Source organism: Lepidochelys kempii, chromosome 5 (genome assembly GCF_965140285.1).
Source record: "Lepidochelys kempii isolate rLepKem1 chromosome 5, rLepKem1.hap1, whole genome shotgun sequence".
Taxonomy (NCBI): Eukaryota; Metazoa; Chordata; order Testudines; family Cheloniidae; genus Lepidochelys; species Lepidochelys kempii.
This window is the reverse complement of record NC_136384.1, coordinates 81684700-81702574: the sequence shown is the minus strand read 5'-3', so window position 1 is coordinate 81702574 and position 17875 is coordinate 81684700. Positions and strand designations below refer to the sequence as shown.

Here is a 17875-nt window from a genome sequence, read left to right as displayed (position 1 = left end):
GAGTCCCCCTCCTCCCACAGTGATTTGCATCTCTGAAGCTGCTCCAGGCACCCTAAGCTGCGGGGAAGAGACTCGTGTCCCCCTGCAGATTTTCTTTGAATTTTTCTGCATGAGGGGAACAGAAATATGAGGGCCATATGAATTCTGCTCCCCTGCATTGGTGCAGAATTCTGTCAGGAGTACAGTGTGTCTCCATGCACGTGCAGTTATATCAGATGATGTACCATAAGTCAGTAATTGTAATTTTTTCTAAATGTCATTAGTTATCATCATTCTCTCTCAAGACCTGGAGAGCATTTTGATCCTCTAATAAGAAGATTTGATTTGACTAGAAGTTTACAACATGCATGACCCCTGTGAGAAGCAAAGACTAATGAGGGGAGTTGGTCAGGCTTTTAGGTTGACCAGCTGGAAATCCACCCAGGCCTGCAAAAGTTCCAGACCCATATTGCTCATTGAAATAAATGTGACTCGGTATCTGTTTTGTAAATTTTATTAAAACTGTTAAGCTAAAATCAAATCAAGAAAACATATCACCAAAGAGAAGTTATTAATATTAAAATAAGAATCAAATCAAGTCAAACCAGAAACAGTATCATATGATGAGTATTCTATGATGTTAGGAACAGCAGTTAGATCTATGAATTCTACAGTTGTTTGAGAAGACTTTCCCAATTGAGAATGTCTGGCCTTCCTAAGAAGTGCAGGTAATGGCTATCAGCTTGCCTTTTGAGGGTTTGGATCTCTCTAGTTCTATGCTGGAGAATCTGAAAAGGACCAGAAACACAAGAAGATCCCTAGAGTTCACTCATTTCACCTAGACTTAATCTTTTAAAATATGTGACTACTGGGAAATTACCAAAATAATCCATTCTAACCAGGTGATCATGTCTTCCCAAAGTTGAGTATGTCAACTCTAACTTTGCTGCATGAAATTGTGAGTTCATATCAAAACACTGGTTCCTTCTGCTAGGAATCTCAGTACTTTTGTCACGTTTCACCGTTCTGCTCACCATTTCTTCAATGCCATTATGCATCTGTGGCCAGAATACAACTTCTCTAGCTCTCCTTTTTGATGTGGTCATTCCAAGGTGATCTTTGTATATTCATTCCAATGTTTTTCTTTCCCATCACTCTGTGGGAACCACAAGCTCTTGCGAGTGTATCTGCCATTACTTAGTGGTGTCCAGGTTAGAACTTCAGGATCACATCATAGTTCTGTATTTTTTAAAGTAGTCACAATATCCTTGATGGTGCTTCTCCAAGCCACTTTTTGTGTATTGCAATCAGAGATTTATGATTACTTTCTGCTTTGAAGCTATGGCCATAAAATTGTGAAATCTAGTACATCCATCTGCCAGACCTAATGTCTCTTTTTTTCAATTTGCAGATATGTCTTCTTTGCAGCCATTATAGGCATACATGCATACAAAACTGGTAATCAGTTCCATAACACTTTAATAGTACTACTCCCACCCCTCCTTTCAAGGAACATGTGGAGAGTTTGTTGTCTTTCGGGGGGCCAGAAAATTGCAGCTCTGGAGCTGCTATCAGAATGTTGTTTAAATCATTGTACTCTCTTTTGTGCTCTGGCATCCGTGCCCATTATGGTATCAGTGTTCGCTTTCATGACTGCTAGATTCTCTAACATCTGTCTCATAAAGTGAAATATTTCTGGAGTCTAATATATTCCAAAAGGCAGTTTTAGGAAGCAGTATCTGCCAAATGGTGTGTTGGAAGTGCAGTTCTCCTTTGTTCCTATGTGTGCTCCACCATAGAATGTGCATGTGTTCATGCGCTCTTGCTCAGAGATTTTGGTTAGCAGTGTCCGCACCTGCACTCTTTATATCCTTGGATTGTGATGCAAGGATATATAGGGAGAGGCAGACATACCGCTGCTCCAGTTCCTTCTCAACTGCCCTTTACTCGAGACAGAGCATAGTGGTGTCCACTGTGAACTTCTCAGCTCTTATCTTCTTAAGAAAATAAGAATTTTCTTCCTAATTGTTGTTATTTGCTTTAGCATGTGTTTGTGTTTCTGCCCCTCTCCCCTGATCACTTTGCAGTCAGGGTCTTCTACCCTCACTCTTGTTGTCTACAACCTCCCTGCTTGGGTTATGCCAAAGATCCAGGGTTTCAAACCCTGCCAGAGCTGCCACAGGTCTTTCCCCCTCAGCAAAAAGCATCCCAGCTGCCTTGGAGAGTCATAGGTCTCATCTAAGAGCAAGGTCTGCACGAGGCTTAAAAGCAGATCTCACAAGCTGAGGGAGGATAGATTGACGCTCCTCCTGATGGAGTGCTCATTGAGACCTGTGGGGGGTTCCAACTCCCTTTCCCCATATCTTGGCCTCGGTCACTTAGTCCAGACTGGTCACTTCAAAAGACCATAAGGCGGATTCGGAAGTGAAACACTCAGAGGTAGAAAACCCATTCCCCGGAGAGAGACTCTCCAAAAGGGGAAAGTCACTTCTTTAAGACACGGAGCAAGGAGACTTTGCGTCCCAGTATGAATACTGCTAAGGTTTCTGCAGGCCCCAGTACCAAGATACCAGTACCCAACAGAAAAGACTTTTGGTATGCCTCGTGCTGAGATGTCTTCTAACAAACTACCGTGAGTGGCACCATTGTTGGTACTGGAACGGGAGACCTCTAGGAGACCCCTAAGAAGCCTTCTTCAACCAGTGCTCCAGTACTGCTCTTCTATGTATGCAGCCACAAGGAGCACATTGACCTTACCTCCACACTGCTCCCAATACTGTCCACCTCAGGTCACATTGCACTCAGACTGTAACTTTTCATTATCCCCACTGCCATCTCAGGTTCCCGTTAGCACTGTGAAAGAATCATCGAATATTAGGGTTGGAAGAGACCTCAGGAGGTTTTGGCCCAATCCTCCAATTTGTCTGGGTCACTCTGGACCCTCTCCTTACCCTCCAGTGTATCTACCTCTCCCCCCAGCTTAGTGTCATCTGCGAATTTGCTGAGGGTGCAATTCATCCCATCATCCAGATCATTAATACAGATGTTGAACAAAGCTGGCCCCAGGACTGACCCCTGGGACATTCCGCTGGATACTGGCTGCCAACTAGACATCGAGCAGTTGATCACTACCAGTTGAGCCCAACAATCTAGCCAGCTTTCTATCCACCTTATAGTTCATTCATCCAATCCATACTTCTTTAACTTGCTGGCAAGAATACTGTGGGAGACCGTATCAAAAACTTTGCTAAAGTCAAGATATATCACATCCACCGCTTTCTCCATATCCACAGAGCCACTTATCTCATCATAGAAGGCAATCAGGCATGACTTGCCCTTGGTGAATCTATGTTGACTGTTCCTGATCACATTCCTCTCCTCCAAGTCCTTCAAAATAGACTCCTTGAGGACCTGATTGATGATTTTGCTGGGTACTGAAGTAAGACTGACCAGTCTGTGGTTCCCTTTTTAGCCCATGTCCCCATTCAGGACATTTGCAGGGCTGCTGCATGGTCTTCAGTTCACACGTTCACCTCACATTATGCGATCGTCTCCCAGACAAGGGAAGACACCGGGTTTGGTAGGGCTGTGCTCTTCCCTGAGAATTTGTGAACTCCTTCCCACCTCCAACAGATATAGCTTGGAATCACCTATTGTGGAAAATAAAAAAGCAATCACTCGAAGAAGAAAAGACAGTTTACCTTTTCCATAACTGGTGTTCTTCGAGATGTGTTGCTCATGTCTATTCCAGATCCTGCCCTCCTTCCCCTCTGTCGGAGTTGTCTGGCAAGAAGGAACTGAGTGTGGGGGAGCACACAGCGCCCCTTATACCGCACCATGGAGGCACCACTCCAGGGGTCGCTAGGGGCACTCCCCTATGGGTATTGCTAGGGGAAAAACTTCTGGCACTGGTGCATGTGGCGAGCATGCACACCTATTGTGGAATACACATAAGCAACACATCTCAAAGAACACCAGTTATGGAAAAGGTAACTGTCTTTTCCTCTCCCATGAAGCCCTCTTAGTAACAGAGGAACCTAGGTTTGCCTTCATAAGGAGTACCCAAAAGGATCCCTCTGGTACCATCTCACCATTTCGAGCCTGAGTGTCCTTAGGTTATCCTGCATCCCAGCATACAGTCTTCTCCCGCTTGGTACTGATACCGCCCCACTGCCGATCTCTGGGTCTTTTTAGTAGGACATGGGGAGGATAATTCCTCAGATTGGGATTTTTCCATCCAGGATTCTGCCTCCATTGCATTCCGACTCCATTCTCTGGAGGTAGTGCCCATGCCATCCCTGGCAGGAACCCCTGTGAAGCCCACTCCCTTTCTTTATGCAGCACTTCAGTGGGCTTTCTGAACCCATGATCTACAGACACAGACTGGTATTATAGGATACCTCCCATAAGAGGCCCCATCTTTATCAACAGACATAGGTACCATACGAATCTCCTCCCCAGGACGAGAGGAGCAGGAGTTAAAGGTTTAGAAGGTCCTCCTCCTTACCTGATGAAGTGTCTATGGCCCCAACTCAACACTCCCTATGGGGCAGTATGCATTCCTCCCCCAGGACTAGGTCATCTATTAATGAGGTTTTACAATCACCACCCTGTACTGTATGGCAGAGTCCTGCTACCATCATGCCTAGTTGCAAGAGAGCAAACAAAAATATTATGTACTGGCCAAGAGACTAGAATGTATTTTCGCCCATCCCACCCCCAACTCCTTGGTAACGGATGCTGTCAACCAGATCAGCCAATAAGCTTATTCCAAATGGACTCCCTAGGATAAAGAGCTTAAGAGTCTGGACCAGGGGCGGACAAACTTTTTGGCCTGAGGGCCTCATCGGGTTTCCAAAATTGTATGGAGGGCTGGTTAGGGGAGATTGTATCTCCCCAGCCAGCCAGGCATGGCCCGGCTCCCCCGGAACTCCTGCCCCATCCATCACCCCCTGACCACTCCTGGAGCCTCCACCCCTGACTGCCCTCTGCTGCCCCATCCAACCCCCCCCCTCATTCCTGACTGCCCCCCCCGGGACCTCTGCCCCATCCAACCTCCCTGCCCTCTGACCGCCCCAACCCCTATCCTCCCCGACCTGACCACATCCCCGAACTCCCCTGCCCTCTATCCAACCTCCCCTGCTGCGCTGCCTGGAGCACCGGTGGCTGGTGGTGCTACAGTCACGCTGCTCAGAGCACCGGGTCAGGCCACGGCTCTGCAACTGCGCTGTCTGGCTGCCCAGAGTGTTGCGCTGGCAGCGCACTGAGGCTGCGGGGGAGGGGCTGGGGTCTAGCCTCCCAGGCCAGGAGCTCAGGGGCTGGATAGGAGGGTCCCATGGGCCAGATGTGGTCCGCGGGCCGTAGTTTGCTCACCTCTGGTCTGGACCATCTGGGCCAAAAGAGGTATTCATTGGCTGCTCTCCAGTTTAGGGTTGTGAATCATCAGGCCTCAATGGCAAAATATGATTCTACAGACTATGCTAAATTTACATATTTTAGTGACTACCTGTCACAAGATCAAACAGAGCAGTTTCAAGCTCTCATCTTGGAAGGCCAGATGATTGTGAAGACTTCCCTTCAAACCTCCCTCAACGCAGCTGAAACAGCCTCACATTTGATGGCAACTGGCATCATCATGTGATGAGCCTCTTGGCTACAATCCTCCAACTTCCCCAGGGAGGTTCAGAATACAGTGGAGGACCTCCCTTTTGAAGGGTCTAAGCTCTTCAGTAGTGACACCAACAGTTCACACCACTCCTTGAAGGATTCCAGGATGACTCTGTGATCCCTTCGGATCTATATGCCTACAATAAAAAGATGATTTAGCAAATCGTAGCTTGCTCAATGTTCTCAACCTTTTAAATACCAGACCTCTACAAGATATGCAGAATTCTTACAGACGTAAGAAGAAGGGGCCCTCTTCAACGGTGACCTCCCAGTCTGCACCTTCCATCAAATGGCCATTTTGATAGCATGGTCAAGGGTCATGAACCACCCCCTTTTCTGGATCTCATGTTGCATAAAACCACTCTCCATCTGCTCTTTGTGGACGATCTCCCCTCTACCTGCCTGGGAACTCATCACATCAGAAGCTGGATCCTAGAGGTGGTTTCCACAGGATATTTCATTCATTTCCATTCCATCCCCCCTGCCCATTTCCCTACCTCTTCAGGGACACTTCTCACATGGGTCTCCTAAATCAGGAGATTCAATCTCTACTTTTGGGAGTGACTGAGCCATTTCCCCCCAAAATTTGTCAGAAGAGGGTTCTGCTCCAGGTACTTCCCAGTTCCCAAAAGGAGAGGAGGGTGGAGGTTGATACTAGACCTCATAACTATGTATATCTTTTTATCTTTTTGCAGCCTTTCAAGATATTGACCCTAGCAACATTAATTCCATCCTTAATTCCACATTGTCCTCAACCTTTAGGCTGCACACTTTAATGTAGCTAAGCACCCATCTCATGGTTCGTTGTTGGTACAGAGCATTACCAGTACTGTGCCTTCGCCTTTGGCCTTTCAGCTGCTCTGAGGACCTTTATAAAGGTCCTCTCTGTCATTGCAACTCAACTGCAAGGGGACGGGGGAAATAACCATCTTTCTGTATCTGGGCAACTGAATCCTCCTTGAGGTCCAGTCAGAAACAAACATGGCCCTAGTCTTATTTTACATTCTGGGCCTTTGTCTAAGCCTGGAAATGTCTACCCTAACACTGGTACAGCACACAGACTTCACTGAAGCCACTCTGGACTTAGCCACCAGAGCATACTTACCTGCAAAAAGGTCTACCACGGCGGCCATGCTTATCTCCACTCTACAGCAGAGCCCAAATCCAAAGCAAGGGCTTGCCTGCAGCTCTTAGACCACGTCAGCCTGCATGTTTGTGATGCTCCATGCAAGACCTCACCTTCAGTGCTTTCAGACCTGGCTCTGAATGGTTTACATCCCCGTCAGTCTTTTCAAGTGAGTGACCATACCTCCAAGAGTTCTCTACTCTCAGTTGGTCCTCTCAGAATTTGTGAGGGAGTTCCATTTTTGCGTTCGTCCCCATCAAGGGTCGTCATCACTACGGATGCCTCTCTACTGCATTGGGATTCCAGGCTCCACAGCCCACAGCAAACTGACTCCTCAAGAAGCTTGTCTCCACATCCATGTTCTAGAATTCAGGGCAGTTCTCTATAAGTGCCAGTTTTTCCTCCACAACATTGAGGGCCGCTCAGTCAAGGTAATACTGGACAACAGAGCAGCAATGTACTATATAAATCACTGGGGGAGAGGGGGGGAGCAAGATCCTAATACTTATGTGCAGAATCACTAAGACTGTGGAACTGGAGCGTATCCCACTGCGTCGCTAGCTCAGTGGTCTACCTTCCATGCCTGCAAAATGTATCAGATTCCCTGAGCAGGCACTTTCACCAAGCGCAGTTCCTGGAGCTGCTTCTTTCTCTGCAAGTGTCATTTTGCTTTCCTCTCCCAGGAGGTCTCCTGATACAGGACTTGAGCACCATAATGCACCCCAATCTGTCATATCTGCACCCTAGAGCTGTGGTTCTCAGGCATAGAACTGGGCCGCTATCCCAAAGTGCAGTCTGTACTCCTGAGTAGTAGATAACCAGTCATGAGAAAAACCTACCTGCAAAAGAGGAGGCACTTTCAAGTCCGTTGTAAGCATGAAATGGGGGGTGGGGGAGTCAATTTATGAGTATGCCAAGGTGCCAATTATATTTTTAAACCTGAAGTCTAACGAATTAGGTTTGCCACTATATAATCAAATCCAGTAGGATAACCCCTTTTTATTGGGTCCAGGGAGCGTTAGTTTACTAGATCAACTTTTAACTCAAACAGTATTTCTCAAATCAGGACTTGCTTATTCTTAACCAACCAACAATTTATTAATTCACCCAGAACCACAAAAATATGTAATCAACCGTTCACCACTCAGATATAGACACAACCAATTGTATATACCACACACACAGTACAGACCTGCAAGAAATTATTACACATAAGAGTTGAGGCTCAGAAGTTATATTAAAGAACCATGCAAATTACCAACATTTCTTATTACATTTACTTATCAACAATTCTCAATTATTTAGTACCTAACACATCACATATCCAAGGGTAGATTTGTCTTTAAGGCACTTTGAAGAGTGTGGTTACTTCTGTTTGACTACATTAGTCCAAAAGGGACACGTTTTGAATATTAAAAATGATTGCTTAAAACAATTCTTTTCAATCTCTCTTAGGTCAATTTTCTTGGATTTATAAAGGAGTTAAAATCTAAAATATGTTTACTTGAATTCTCACTAGAGAGTGTAGACTCGGCAAGATAACCTACAGTTATTTATATTAACAAACAGAAGGGGAAATACATTCAGTCTTTGAAATGAAATCTCACCACTTCTTCTTATCCTCTTAACCCTGGGATGGGGGAAGAGTCCTTTCCACACAGCTGGTCTGGGCATCTGTCACATTTAGGATTGTACAGTTTCTTGTGTTAGGTTCTGTCAGTTCTTTTAAGCATATGGTGAGCTCAGTTTTATATACCCTAGTTTCAGGGTTTGTTGGAGGGGGACACCCTCTTATTCCTACTGGATACTTGCCACGTTAGTGGTTAGGTTTTATGCAGTGTAGTTGTAGCCATGTCAGTCCTAGGATATTAGAGAGACAAGGTGGGTGAGGTAATACCTTTTATAACAAGTAATACCAGCTCATGTGTGTTACCTGCTTGTAGAATGACTTATCCACTTCCTCTTCCTGATTTGGTGGTCTAGACCCCCACCAGGATATCGCTACTGTTCTTTTTCCTTGTTATTCTCACCCAGAGACTCTAGTTAGGTCTGTCACTCACTTTCCCTTGGACCTCCAGGCAAGTGTATACGTTCTTGATGTACAGTGCATCACTTCTTCCTTTTTTTCCATACCTGTCCTTTCAGAACAAGCTGTATCCTCAATGCTGATACTCCAATCATGGGAGTTGCCCCACCAAGTCTCTGTGATGCCAATTCAGTCATAATTTTCTTCATGTACCATGACTTCCAGTTCATCCTGCTTGTTTCCCATATTCCTTGACTTTCTATACAGACATCAAAGATATTTTGCAGATTGCCTTGTTGCTTTTCTTTTTTGCCTTTTTAATGCAGTTGCGATTTCTAGACCCTTCTCCAGAAGTTAGCTCCTTCCCCTTGTCTTTGTTACTTGAGCCTAGATGTGCGTTTCCTGGATTTTTGTCACCATATCCCATAGGACCTAGTTTAAAGCTCTCCTTATCAGGTTAGCCAGACGACGTCCAAACATGCTCTTCTCAGTACTCGATAGATGGAGCCCAGCCCAGCATAGTAATCCTCTTTCCTGGAACATCAGCTCATTGTCAGAGAAGCAAATGCCGTCACACTGACACCACCTGCATTGCCACGTATTTACTTCCACAATTCGATGGTCCTTGCCTAGACCTTTTCCTTCAACAGGGAGGATGGACGAAAACACAACTTGTTCCCCAAACTCTTTCATCCTTCTTTCCAGAGCCATGTAGTCTGCAGTGATCCACTTATGGTCATTCTTGGCAGTATTGTTGGTGCCCATGTGGATAAGTAGGAAGGGGTAGTGGTCCGAGGGCTTGATGAGTTTTGGGAGACTCTCAGTCACATCCTGAATTCTAACTCCAGGCAAGCAGCACGCTTGTCGGGATTCCTGGTCTGGATGGCAGATGGATGATTCTGTCTCCCTTAGGAGAGAGTCCCCAACCACCACAACCCTTCTCCTCCTCTTGGGAGTGGTGGTCGTGGAACCCCCATCCTTAGGACAATGCATCCCATGCCTTCCAGTCAACGGGGGTCTTCTTCTGATCCCTTCCCTCAGGTGATCCTATCAAGGCATTCTCAGCAGTAGTACCTGTGCAGAGAGCCTGAAAGTTGCTTACCTTTATCCGTGTTGAGGGTATATTGGTTCTCCCCTTTTTCTTCTTTTCGAGGAACATGCTCCCAATTTTCTTCCTTGTTCTTCAGTCCCCCCCATGCTGCCTTCTCCAATTCTTTGGCATGCTGTGCCCGCAATACCAAATCCTGACTTCTCTCTAAGAAGTCTTCATTTTCTTAGATGCAATGCAGGGTTATTACATAGGTCTCTAGTCCTCTAACCTTTTTCTTCCAGTATGGAGACCAGCTTGCACTTTGTACAGACAAAGTCACTTCTATCGTCCAGGAGAACATGGCACATCCTATGCAGGTTTCAACAGCCAACCTCACTATCTATATTTCCTGCCTTGTAATGTATCAAGAGCCTCTTCAGATGTATTTATTGCTCCCAGAAGCTTGAAAGGCAAAATCCTGTGTGGGCTCTCCCCCCAGGCAAACTCTCTCCATTTGCTTCTCCTCTGTTCATATCTTACTTAATAATTAGAACTTAAAAAGTATTTGTAGTAGAGTAAAAATTCCTTTATTTTTCTTTGTTTAACTTATAACATGTTTAAATCCCACATGTTTAAACACACCTAGTTGTGTTTTTTTTTTAAAGTGATTGAAAGTGAAGGGTTTAAAAGAAACATTTGTATATACTACAAATCAATAGTGGCTGCAGAAAACATTCATAAATATTAATGTGTGCATGTGCCATGGGGACTCCATTCTTTCTGAAGTCGGGCAAGAACATTTAGAATGCAGTTGCACATTTAGACTCACTCAGAACTTGGGGAAAAAACACCTTTTTAAAACTCTTCTTTGTTTCATGTTTCCAAAGAATCTTTTTCCTTGTCCTAAAATATCTGCCCCCATTGTGGTTTGAAAACATTTAACGTTTATAGTATCAATAAGACGTGCCCAAAGTGACGTCTGATGGCACAGGAAGGATACAGATTCAGAAGACAAAAAGCAGACCCTGTTAGAACTGTACGGGATAATGAAAACCAATAAACAAGTGGAAAATTTCACATTTCAATCACTATTTTAAAAAGGAAAGAAGGGGGAGCTTTAATGTGTCTGTTTTGCTGCTTGAACAGAGTACTGAGTGTGGCTGAAGTCAAATCTTTTCAGATATCAAAGAAATACACAAAATTGATGCCAGGTGGGCTAATGATGAATCTTTTCTCCTATTATTTTGCAGATATTGATGAGTGCAATGAAGACCCCAACATCTGTCTCTTTGGCTCCTGCACTAATACTCCAGGAGGCTTTCAATGCATCTGTCCCATAGGCTTTGTGCTGTCTGACAATGGACGAAGGTGTTTTGGTAAGATGCAGGGTTAAAGCATGTTATCACTGACCGCAATAGTTAACAGAAACTTTGCAAGAAGAGTGGGGACTCTTTAGTAACCTCGCACTGGTCGTCAGGATTGTTGCCATGTCATGCTCTTATTACAAGTTTATTATGTTAAAACTAAATTGATTAGGTCCTCCCAGTAAAATAAATGTTTGTCACATGGTGCACCATGCTCTACGGAAGACAATAAATCTCTCTTACCTTCTGGTACAACTTAGCAATACAACCAACAGTCACTGTGCCCTTTAATCCTTTTTATAAAACTAAAGAACTCATTGGTTCTTTTAAGGGTGGATTCCCTGCCCAGATGGGCTCCCTTTGTGGTTATAAATAGCATGGGAGGCACAGTGTCTAAGCTTCTACACTGGCTTCTACACCTTTCTCCCCACAGCCCCTAGCATTGGGATGCCATTCACCTCTGCCAAGATGGTGTACTGTCCTGCTGGAACCAGCACTGGGCCAGGGTCTAGAGCAGACAATCATGATTAGCACCATGCTCTGCTGCATCCAGCAAATGCTAGGCCAACAGGAAACTTGCCTTCAAATTTTGCAAGAAATCCTTTTCTTTGTGTACTCCAAAAATACTACTTTACTTGAAGGAAAACTACATTTGAGTCTGGAGCTCAGTTCCTTGTTCCCCAGGCTGAGGAGCTGTAAAGGCAGAAGTGGAGGTATTTTTTGCCTGTGTAATGATGGTTCCTGCTGTCCTGCAGAGGGTGAATAATGTGCAAGAAAGTCTTAGACCTGGTATACACTAAAATGTTAGGTTGACCCAGCAATGTTGCTCAGGGATGTGACAAATCCACATCTCTGAAGGGCGTAGTGAAGCCAACCTAACCCCAGTATAGACAGTGCTAGGTCTACGGAAGAATTCTTCCATTGACCCTAGCTACTGCCTCTCGAGGAAGTAGATTACCTACGACGATGGGAAAATCCCTCCCCTCAGTGTAGGTGGTATCTACACGGACGTGCTACAGCGGCACAGCCGCAGCACTACGGTGGCACCGCTGTAGTATTTCAAGTATAGACAAGCCCTTAGTCCTCACTTCAACACTGAATGCAGCAGACAGCAGTTGTGGATAAAAGGGTTGGTATCCTGTTGTCTGGGTGGGAGATGTATTCTCTAAAATAATGGTGAAAACTCAGGCCTAGAATTATCACTTTCATTTTCTGATACTTCCTTCTCTAATCAGGCAGGAGTCTGTCATATAGAATGTGTGGGTTTTTTACATACCTAGCTTATTACTGTTGCTTTTTTTGTTTGTTTTTCTAGATACCCGGCAGAGCTTCTGTTTTACTAACTTTGAAAATGGGAAGTGCTCTGTCCCAAAGGCTTTCAACACCACCAAGGCAAAATGTTGCTGCAGTAAGATGCCAGGAGAGGGATGGGGTGACCCTTGTGAGCTCTGCCCCAAGGAAGAAGAAGGTATATATCATGGTTTATAATACGTCTAGGAAAAGACTGAAATGTAAAGTCAAAATAGTGCCTCTGCACAGCTGTAAATTAGCTTCCAGCAGTAGTTCTTGTTGCTTTGGGACAGGGGGAAAGGCAAAATGTGGGTTAGTGCCCAGAAACACAAAAGCTGTCACTGCATTTGGTTTGTTACCCTACTGTTTGGTTTACAGTAAACAAACTGAGGGAGAAGCGTTAAATGATTATGTGCTAAGATAGGGTTACCATACGTCCGTATTTTCCCAGACACGTCCAGCTTTTTGGTTCTTAAATCACCATCTGTGAGGAATTTTTAAATATCTAAAAACGTCCGGGATTTTGCATTATTATTTTTCCCCAAAGAAGAGTTGATCATTCAAGAAAGAAAGTGAATGTTGATCACTCAAGAGAGTGCCCGCTTTTCCCCCCTAGCTCCCAGTGCTTGCGCCGCGAAACAGCTGTTTTGTCTAGCGGGGTAAGGAGGAATGTGGCGCGCTCAGCGGAAGAGGCGGGGCCGGGGATTTGGGAGAGGGGGTGGAGATTTTGGGAAAGGGGTTGGAATGAGAGCGGGGAAGGGGTGGAGTTGGGGCAGGGCCAGGGATGGTGGGACACGAGCAAAATTTCCCCCCTGCATGCAGTGTCCTCTTTTTTGAATGTTCAAATATGGTAACCTTAGCTAAGAAAGCTGCTCTGTAGACTATGACACAATTACTCAGGCTTAATACTAGTAAAGGATGTTGCAGTTGAAACTAGCAAGAAGGGAAAAATGCAACTCAATAACAGGGAAAATATATGGTAAGAATATCTATCCAAAGCACACTCTTTTTCATTGGTGTTAATTAAATTTAGCTGCCTTAATGGTTTTGATTACTTTCATCTATTTAGCATGTTTGTTTATAATTGTTTAAAATGTTCCTATACAGTTGCTTTCCAGGATTTGTGTCCCTACGGCCATGGAACCATCCCTGGGATTGATGATACACGGGAAGGTATTGCTTTGTTTCTGACACTGCTTAGAAAATCTTTAATTCCCAGTTAAGTGAGGCGCTATTGGGTAATGCTGTTTTGTTCTTTCTGGTAAAGCTTTTTTTTATTTTGTGTTTTTTTGTTTTGTTTTCAAGGGTGAAAGAAGTTTTGGAGCACTGAGCAAACTTACAAGATATATTCTATTTTTGAAACTGCATAGTTATATTTTGGCCCAAGACATATAGAACAAGATGCTTACTTTTTGGTCATTTCCTGCTTTTCATTAGAAATGTAATATTTAATATAAAAATAGTCGAGTTCGACAGCTGAAAGATAATAGTTTACATAGTTTTCTATTTTTCAGATGTCAATGAATGTCTTGAGAGCCCAGGCATTTGTTCAAATGGTCATTGTATCAACACTGATGGATCGTTCCGCTGTGAGTGCCCAATGGGATACAACTTAGATTACACTGGAGTGCACTGTGTAGGTAAGTACTGATTCTACATTACGCAGACTGTACATTGGCAAGGATAGCAATGCTTAAAGTTCATAAACTTAAAATACCACTTAGCCTGTGTCCCAGTTCTCTGAAGTTTGTGTTTTATTTATTTCATCCTAGATACTGATGAATGTTTGATTGGCAATCCATGTGGAAATGGCACATGCACTAATGTGATTGGTAGTTTTGAATGTAACTGTCATGAAGGGTTTGAGCCAGGCCCAATGATGAATTGTGAAGGTAAATCATGATTTCCTCCGTTTTACCTCCTCTTTTTCTCTTATATTTAAAGTATTTTATTTTCCATCCAGCGTTTGCACTATCATAATGTGTGTATTGGGTTTTTATTACAAAGTCAAAGTTATAAGTTAAAAGGAATGTCTCCTCTTGAAATATGCCAATGAAAAATAAAGTCTAGGGTTCTGAAATGAGCTGTGTAAAAGAAAATGTTGCAAAAATAGCACTTTTCATGACCTAGCTAGTGTGGTGCAGTGTAACTCTGCTAACATTCCTTTTGAAGGAAAAGTTTTCTCCTCACCCAGCTCTAGAGAAATATGTTACCTGATAGAAGTGTTTCTAAGAATAACTGAACCTCTTAAATTTCCTCATCAATAGATTGTAACGGCCATTAACGTGGCATGTGAGTGCAGATAAGTGTGTTCATTTTATTAGTCAAATACGCTGCTTCTTAGTTTTTCCCAAATTTTAGGGTGTGGCCTGCAGAGATGGAGGGAGAGAAGGGACATAGATAGGCTACTCAACTGTTCTCCAGAGTCTCAGCTTTAATTTGAAAATAAGGGTCTAGCTGTTATAGTCGCAAAGAAAACCTTGGAAATGTGACCAGAGTGTAATTGGTTCAAAAGTGTTCGCCTGAGTTTGCAGAGAACCTGACACGATAGCTTTGGAGTGTGACTTGCCCCATTTATTTCAATGGGTATTAAGTCAAATGCCACTAATAATACTTTACTTGTCAACATTAACTATTTCATTGCTCAACAAAACATGTAAGAAAGCAGAGAGAGAGGATCATATTATGAAGATCTATACATTTTGGATAGGCCTTTAACAACACATGGTGGGTCTGAAGGAGGGCATGATTAGTTTACTTTCCTGAATAGGGACTCAGCTTTCAGAAGCTTTGGAAATGCTGGCTTATCACATCCTTGAAAAGACTGTCTATTGTAAATAGTTCCATATAGTAAAATCCCAGCCAAAAACAAAACAAACCAAAATACAAAAACACCTACAACTCTAACCTTAAAGGTGGCTTTAGAAGTGTATATGTTAAAAAATGCAATATATATGAGGATACCCTGGATACATTTATTTTTTGTTTATGCTGCCTCAGAAATACACAAAAAAATTCCCAGAATGAAGCATTGATTTCTAACACTTTTTAGATGGTAACACAGAAAATACGGGTATAAAGAAAGTTCCAGTGGTGCTATTACAATTAAGCTGGAACATAGCATTCAGTCTCCCTTTTCCTTACTATTCAGACATAAACGAGTGTGCTCAGAACCCTTTGCTGTGTGCTTTTCGGTGTATCAACACTTACGGTTTCTATGAATGCACCTGTCCGGTTGGCTATGAACTGAGAGAAGACCAAAAGATGTGCAAAGGTAATTAACTTTAAAAAAAGTTTTAGAAAGTAATGGCTATTGAAATGTAATTTTTCCCAATACCTGTTACCCAGTAATAGACAAAGTACGGTCAAAAGTTTTTCTTCAGTGCATCCTGTATCCAGCCTTTTTAATAAAATGTTGCAGCAGGACCTACCATATGATGCACCAAATTGATACACTCAGCATTGTGTCCAAGACAGAATATCACCTGGTGGGCCCTTGTTGTCTCCACTTGTCACAATAACTTAGATCAAGATGGAGCATTTCATGCTGGAAGATGTCCTCTCTGTAACAGTGTTAAAGATGAAGGTAGCTGGTATTTGCTTGATTATATGCAAATTACAAGGGATCTCAGGGGCTTTTGATTAATTGCAGTGCTCACATGCCTCTCCCCACCCCCCAACCCTCCCAAGTAGCCTGTCACCTCGTTTACTCTTAATAAAAACAGTTTGGGGTTAAGAAGAAAAATAAAAATAATATTTTCTGAACAACAAATACTAGTTGTCTTCTACAGTTGAACCTATGAGAAAGCATTCAGACTAGGTCTTTATTTGAAATACAACATATACTACATTTTTTTTCAGACCTGGATGAATGTGTTGAAGGTCTCCATGACTGTGAATCAAGAGGCATGATGTGCAAAAACTTGATTGGCACCTTCATGTGTATCTGCCCTCCTGGAATGACCCGTAGACCTGATGGAGAAGGCTGCATGGGTAAGGCTTGGGAAGGGAACACTTCACATATTGCTCCAATATTAAAATGAAAAGTTTATAATATACAAGTACATTTGGAAAATAACTAGTCGGAGCATACTATGGTTAGGTGTCAGAATTATATATTTCTTCGGAAAGTAATTGAGATAACCAGAGTCATATTTCTCTCAAGCAGTCCAAGCGTGGAAATTTTTAAATACAAAGAGATACAGAAAATTTACTCTGTGTTGTACTGCTTGACACTGGAGTATTGGTATAAAGTTGTTACTCTGACTTTGAGACAACTCCGGTTATCTTTTGGAAAAAGCCAACTCCTTAAGGGATATTATTATCCTTTTGTGACTTGGTTGTTTTCTGCATTGAAACACTAAAGGGGATAATTTTTTGCACAATTTTACCCATCCAAACCTCCTGCTAAAATTGTGAATTATTGAATTGTATGCTAACAGGGAGACCTCCAAAGTCATAAATGGCAGCTAGGTGCTAATTAATTACACTCTTTGCTACTTGACTGTGGTTTAGACGTAGTAATTAGAGGCACAACTACTCAGAACTGTATCCGTAATATTTTGTAGGCACAAAAACAGAAGTACGGATTGCATCTGTGCTCAGCTACATATACCCAAACATCTGTTCGTGAGGATGGAGACACAAGGCCTCTTGAACCTTCCACTTGACAAGTCTATCCTAACCCTGTTCCATCCAGTCTTTCCTTATTTTAGGGCTTGATTCTCTAATCTTTACAGTGAGTAATTCTTACACTAGAAGTCCCAGTGATCTCGGGACTACTTACCATAAATAAGAGTTGCTGAATTTGGCCCTTAAGACTATTTTTGTTTCTTTTTTTGTGTGGCCCACCTTTGCTTTCAGTGTATAGGGTTGTAAGAATTAAGTCTTAAAATTGCTCTGACTACCCATGAAAGCGTTTAATTAGTCAGCCAAAAAGCATCTCTTTTAATAGTTCTCTAAATAGGAATAATAAAAGTAGAATTATTGTAGGTAAATAAGAAATTATATATTTGCAAAAATCTATATTAATAGTAGAGAAATTATATTTTATGTAGGTTTCAGAGTAACAGCCGTGTTAGTCTGTATTCGCAAAAAGAAAAGGAGTACTTGTGGCACCTTAGAGACTAACCAATTTATTTGAGCATAAGCTTTCGATGAAGTGAGCTGAGCTCACGAAAGCTTATGCTCAAATAAATTGGTTAGTCTCTAAGGTGCCACAAGTACTCCTTTTCTTTATATTTTATGTATCCAGCTTTTTCAGAGTTAAGGGGTAACAATCTAGAGCAAAATACAAACATTTTGTTCCAGCCATCAGCAGCAAAGAATTCATAGAAATTAAAAACCACCCACAATTCAGAATAATTCTCTTATCTTAAGATGAATAGGCAAAC

General features: G+C 42.9%; 1 protein-coding gene across 1 annotated transcript in view; it reads left to right on the top strand.

Annotated features, from left to right (window-relative positions):
- FBN2 (fibrillin 2) overlaps positions 1-17875 on the top strand; it is a 254203-nt gene that overhangs the window by 210194 nt on the left and 26134 nt on the right. The window contains exons 49-55 of the mRNA XM_073344871.1: positions 11079-11204; positions 12508-12660; positions 13590-13655; positions 13997-14122; positions 14255-14374; positions 15634-15756; positions 16344-16475. Of these exons, the coding sequence (XP_073200972.1) occupies positions 11079-11204; positions 12508-12660; positions 13590-13655; positions 13997-14122; positions 14255-14374; positions 15634-15756; positions 16344-16475 (846 nt within the window). The remainder of the gene's footprint in view (positions 1-11078; positions 11205-12507; positions 12661-13589; positions 13656-13996; positions 14123-14254; positions 14375-15633; positions 15757-16343; positions 16476-17875) is intronic.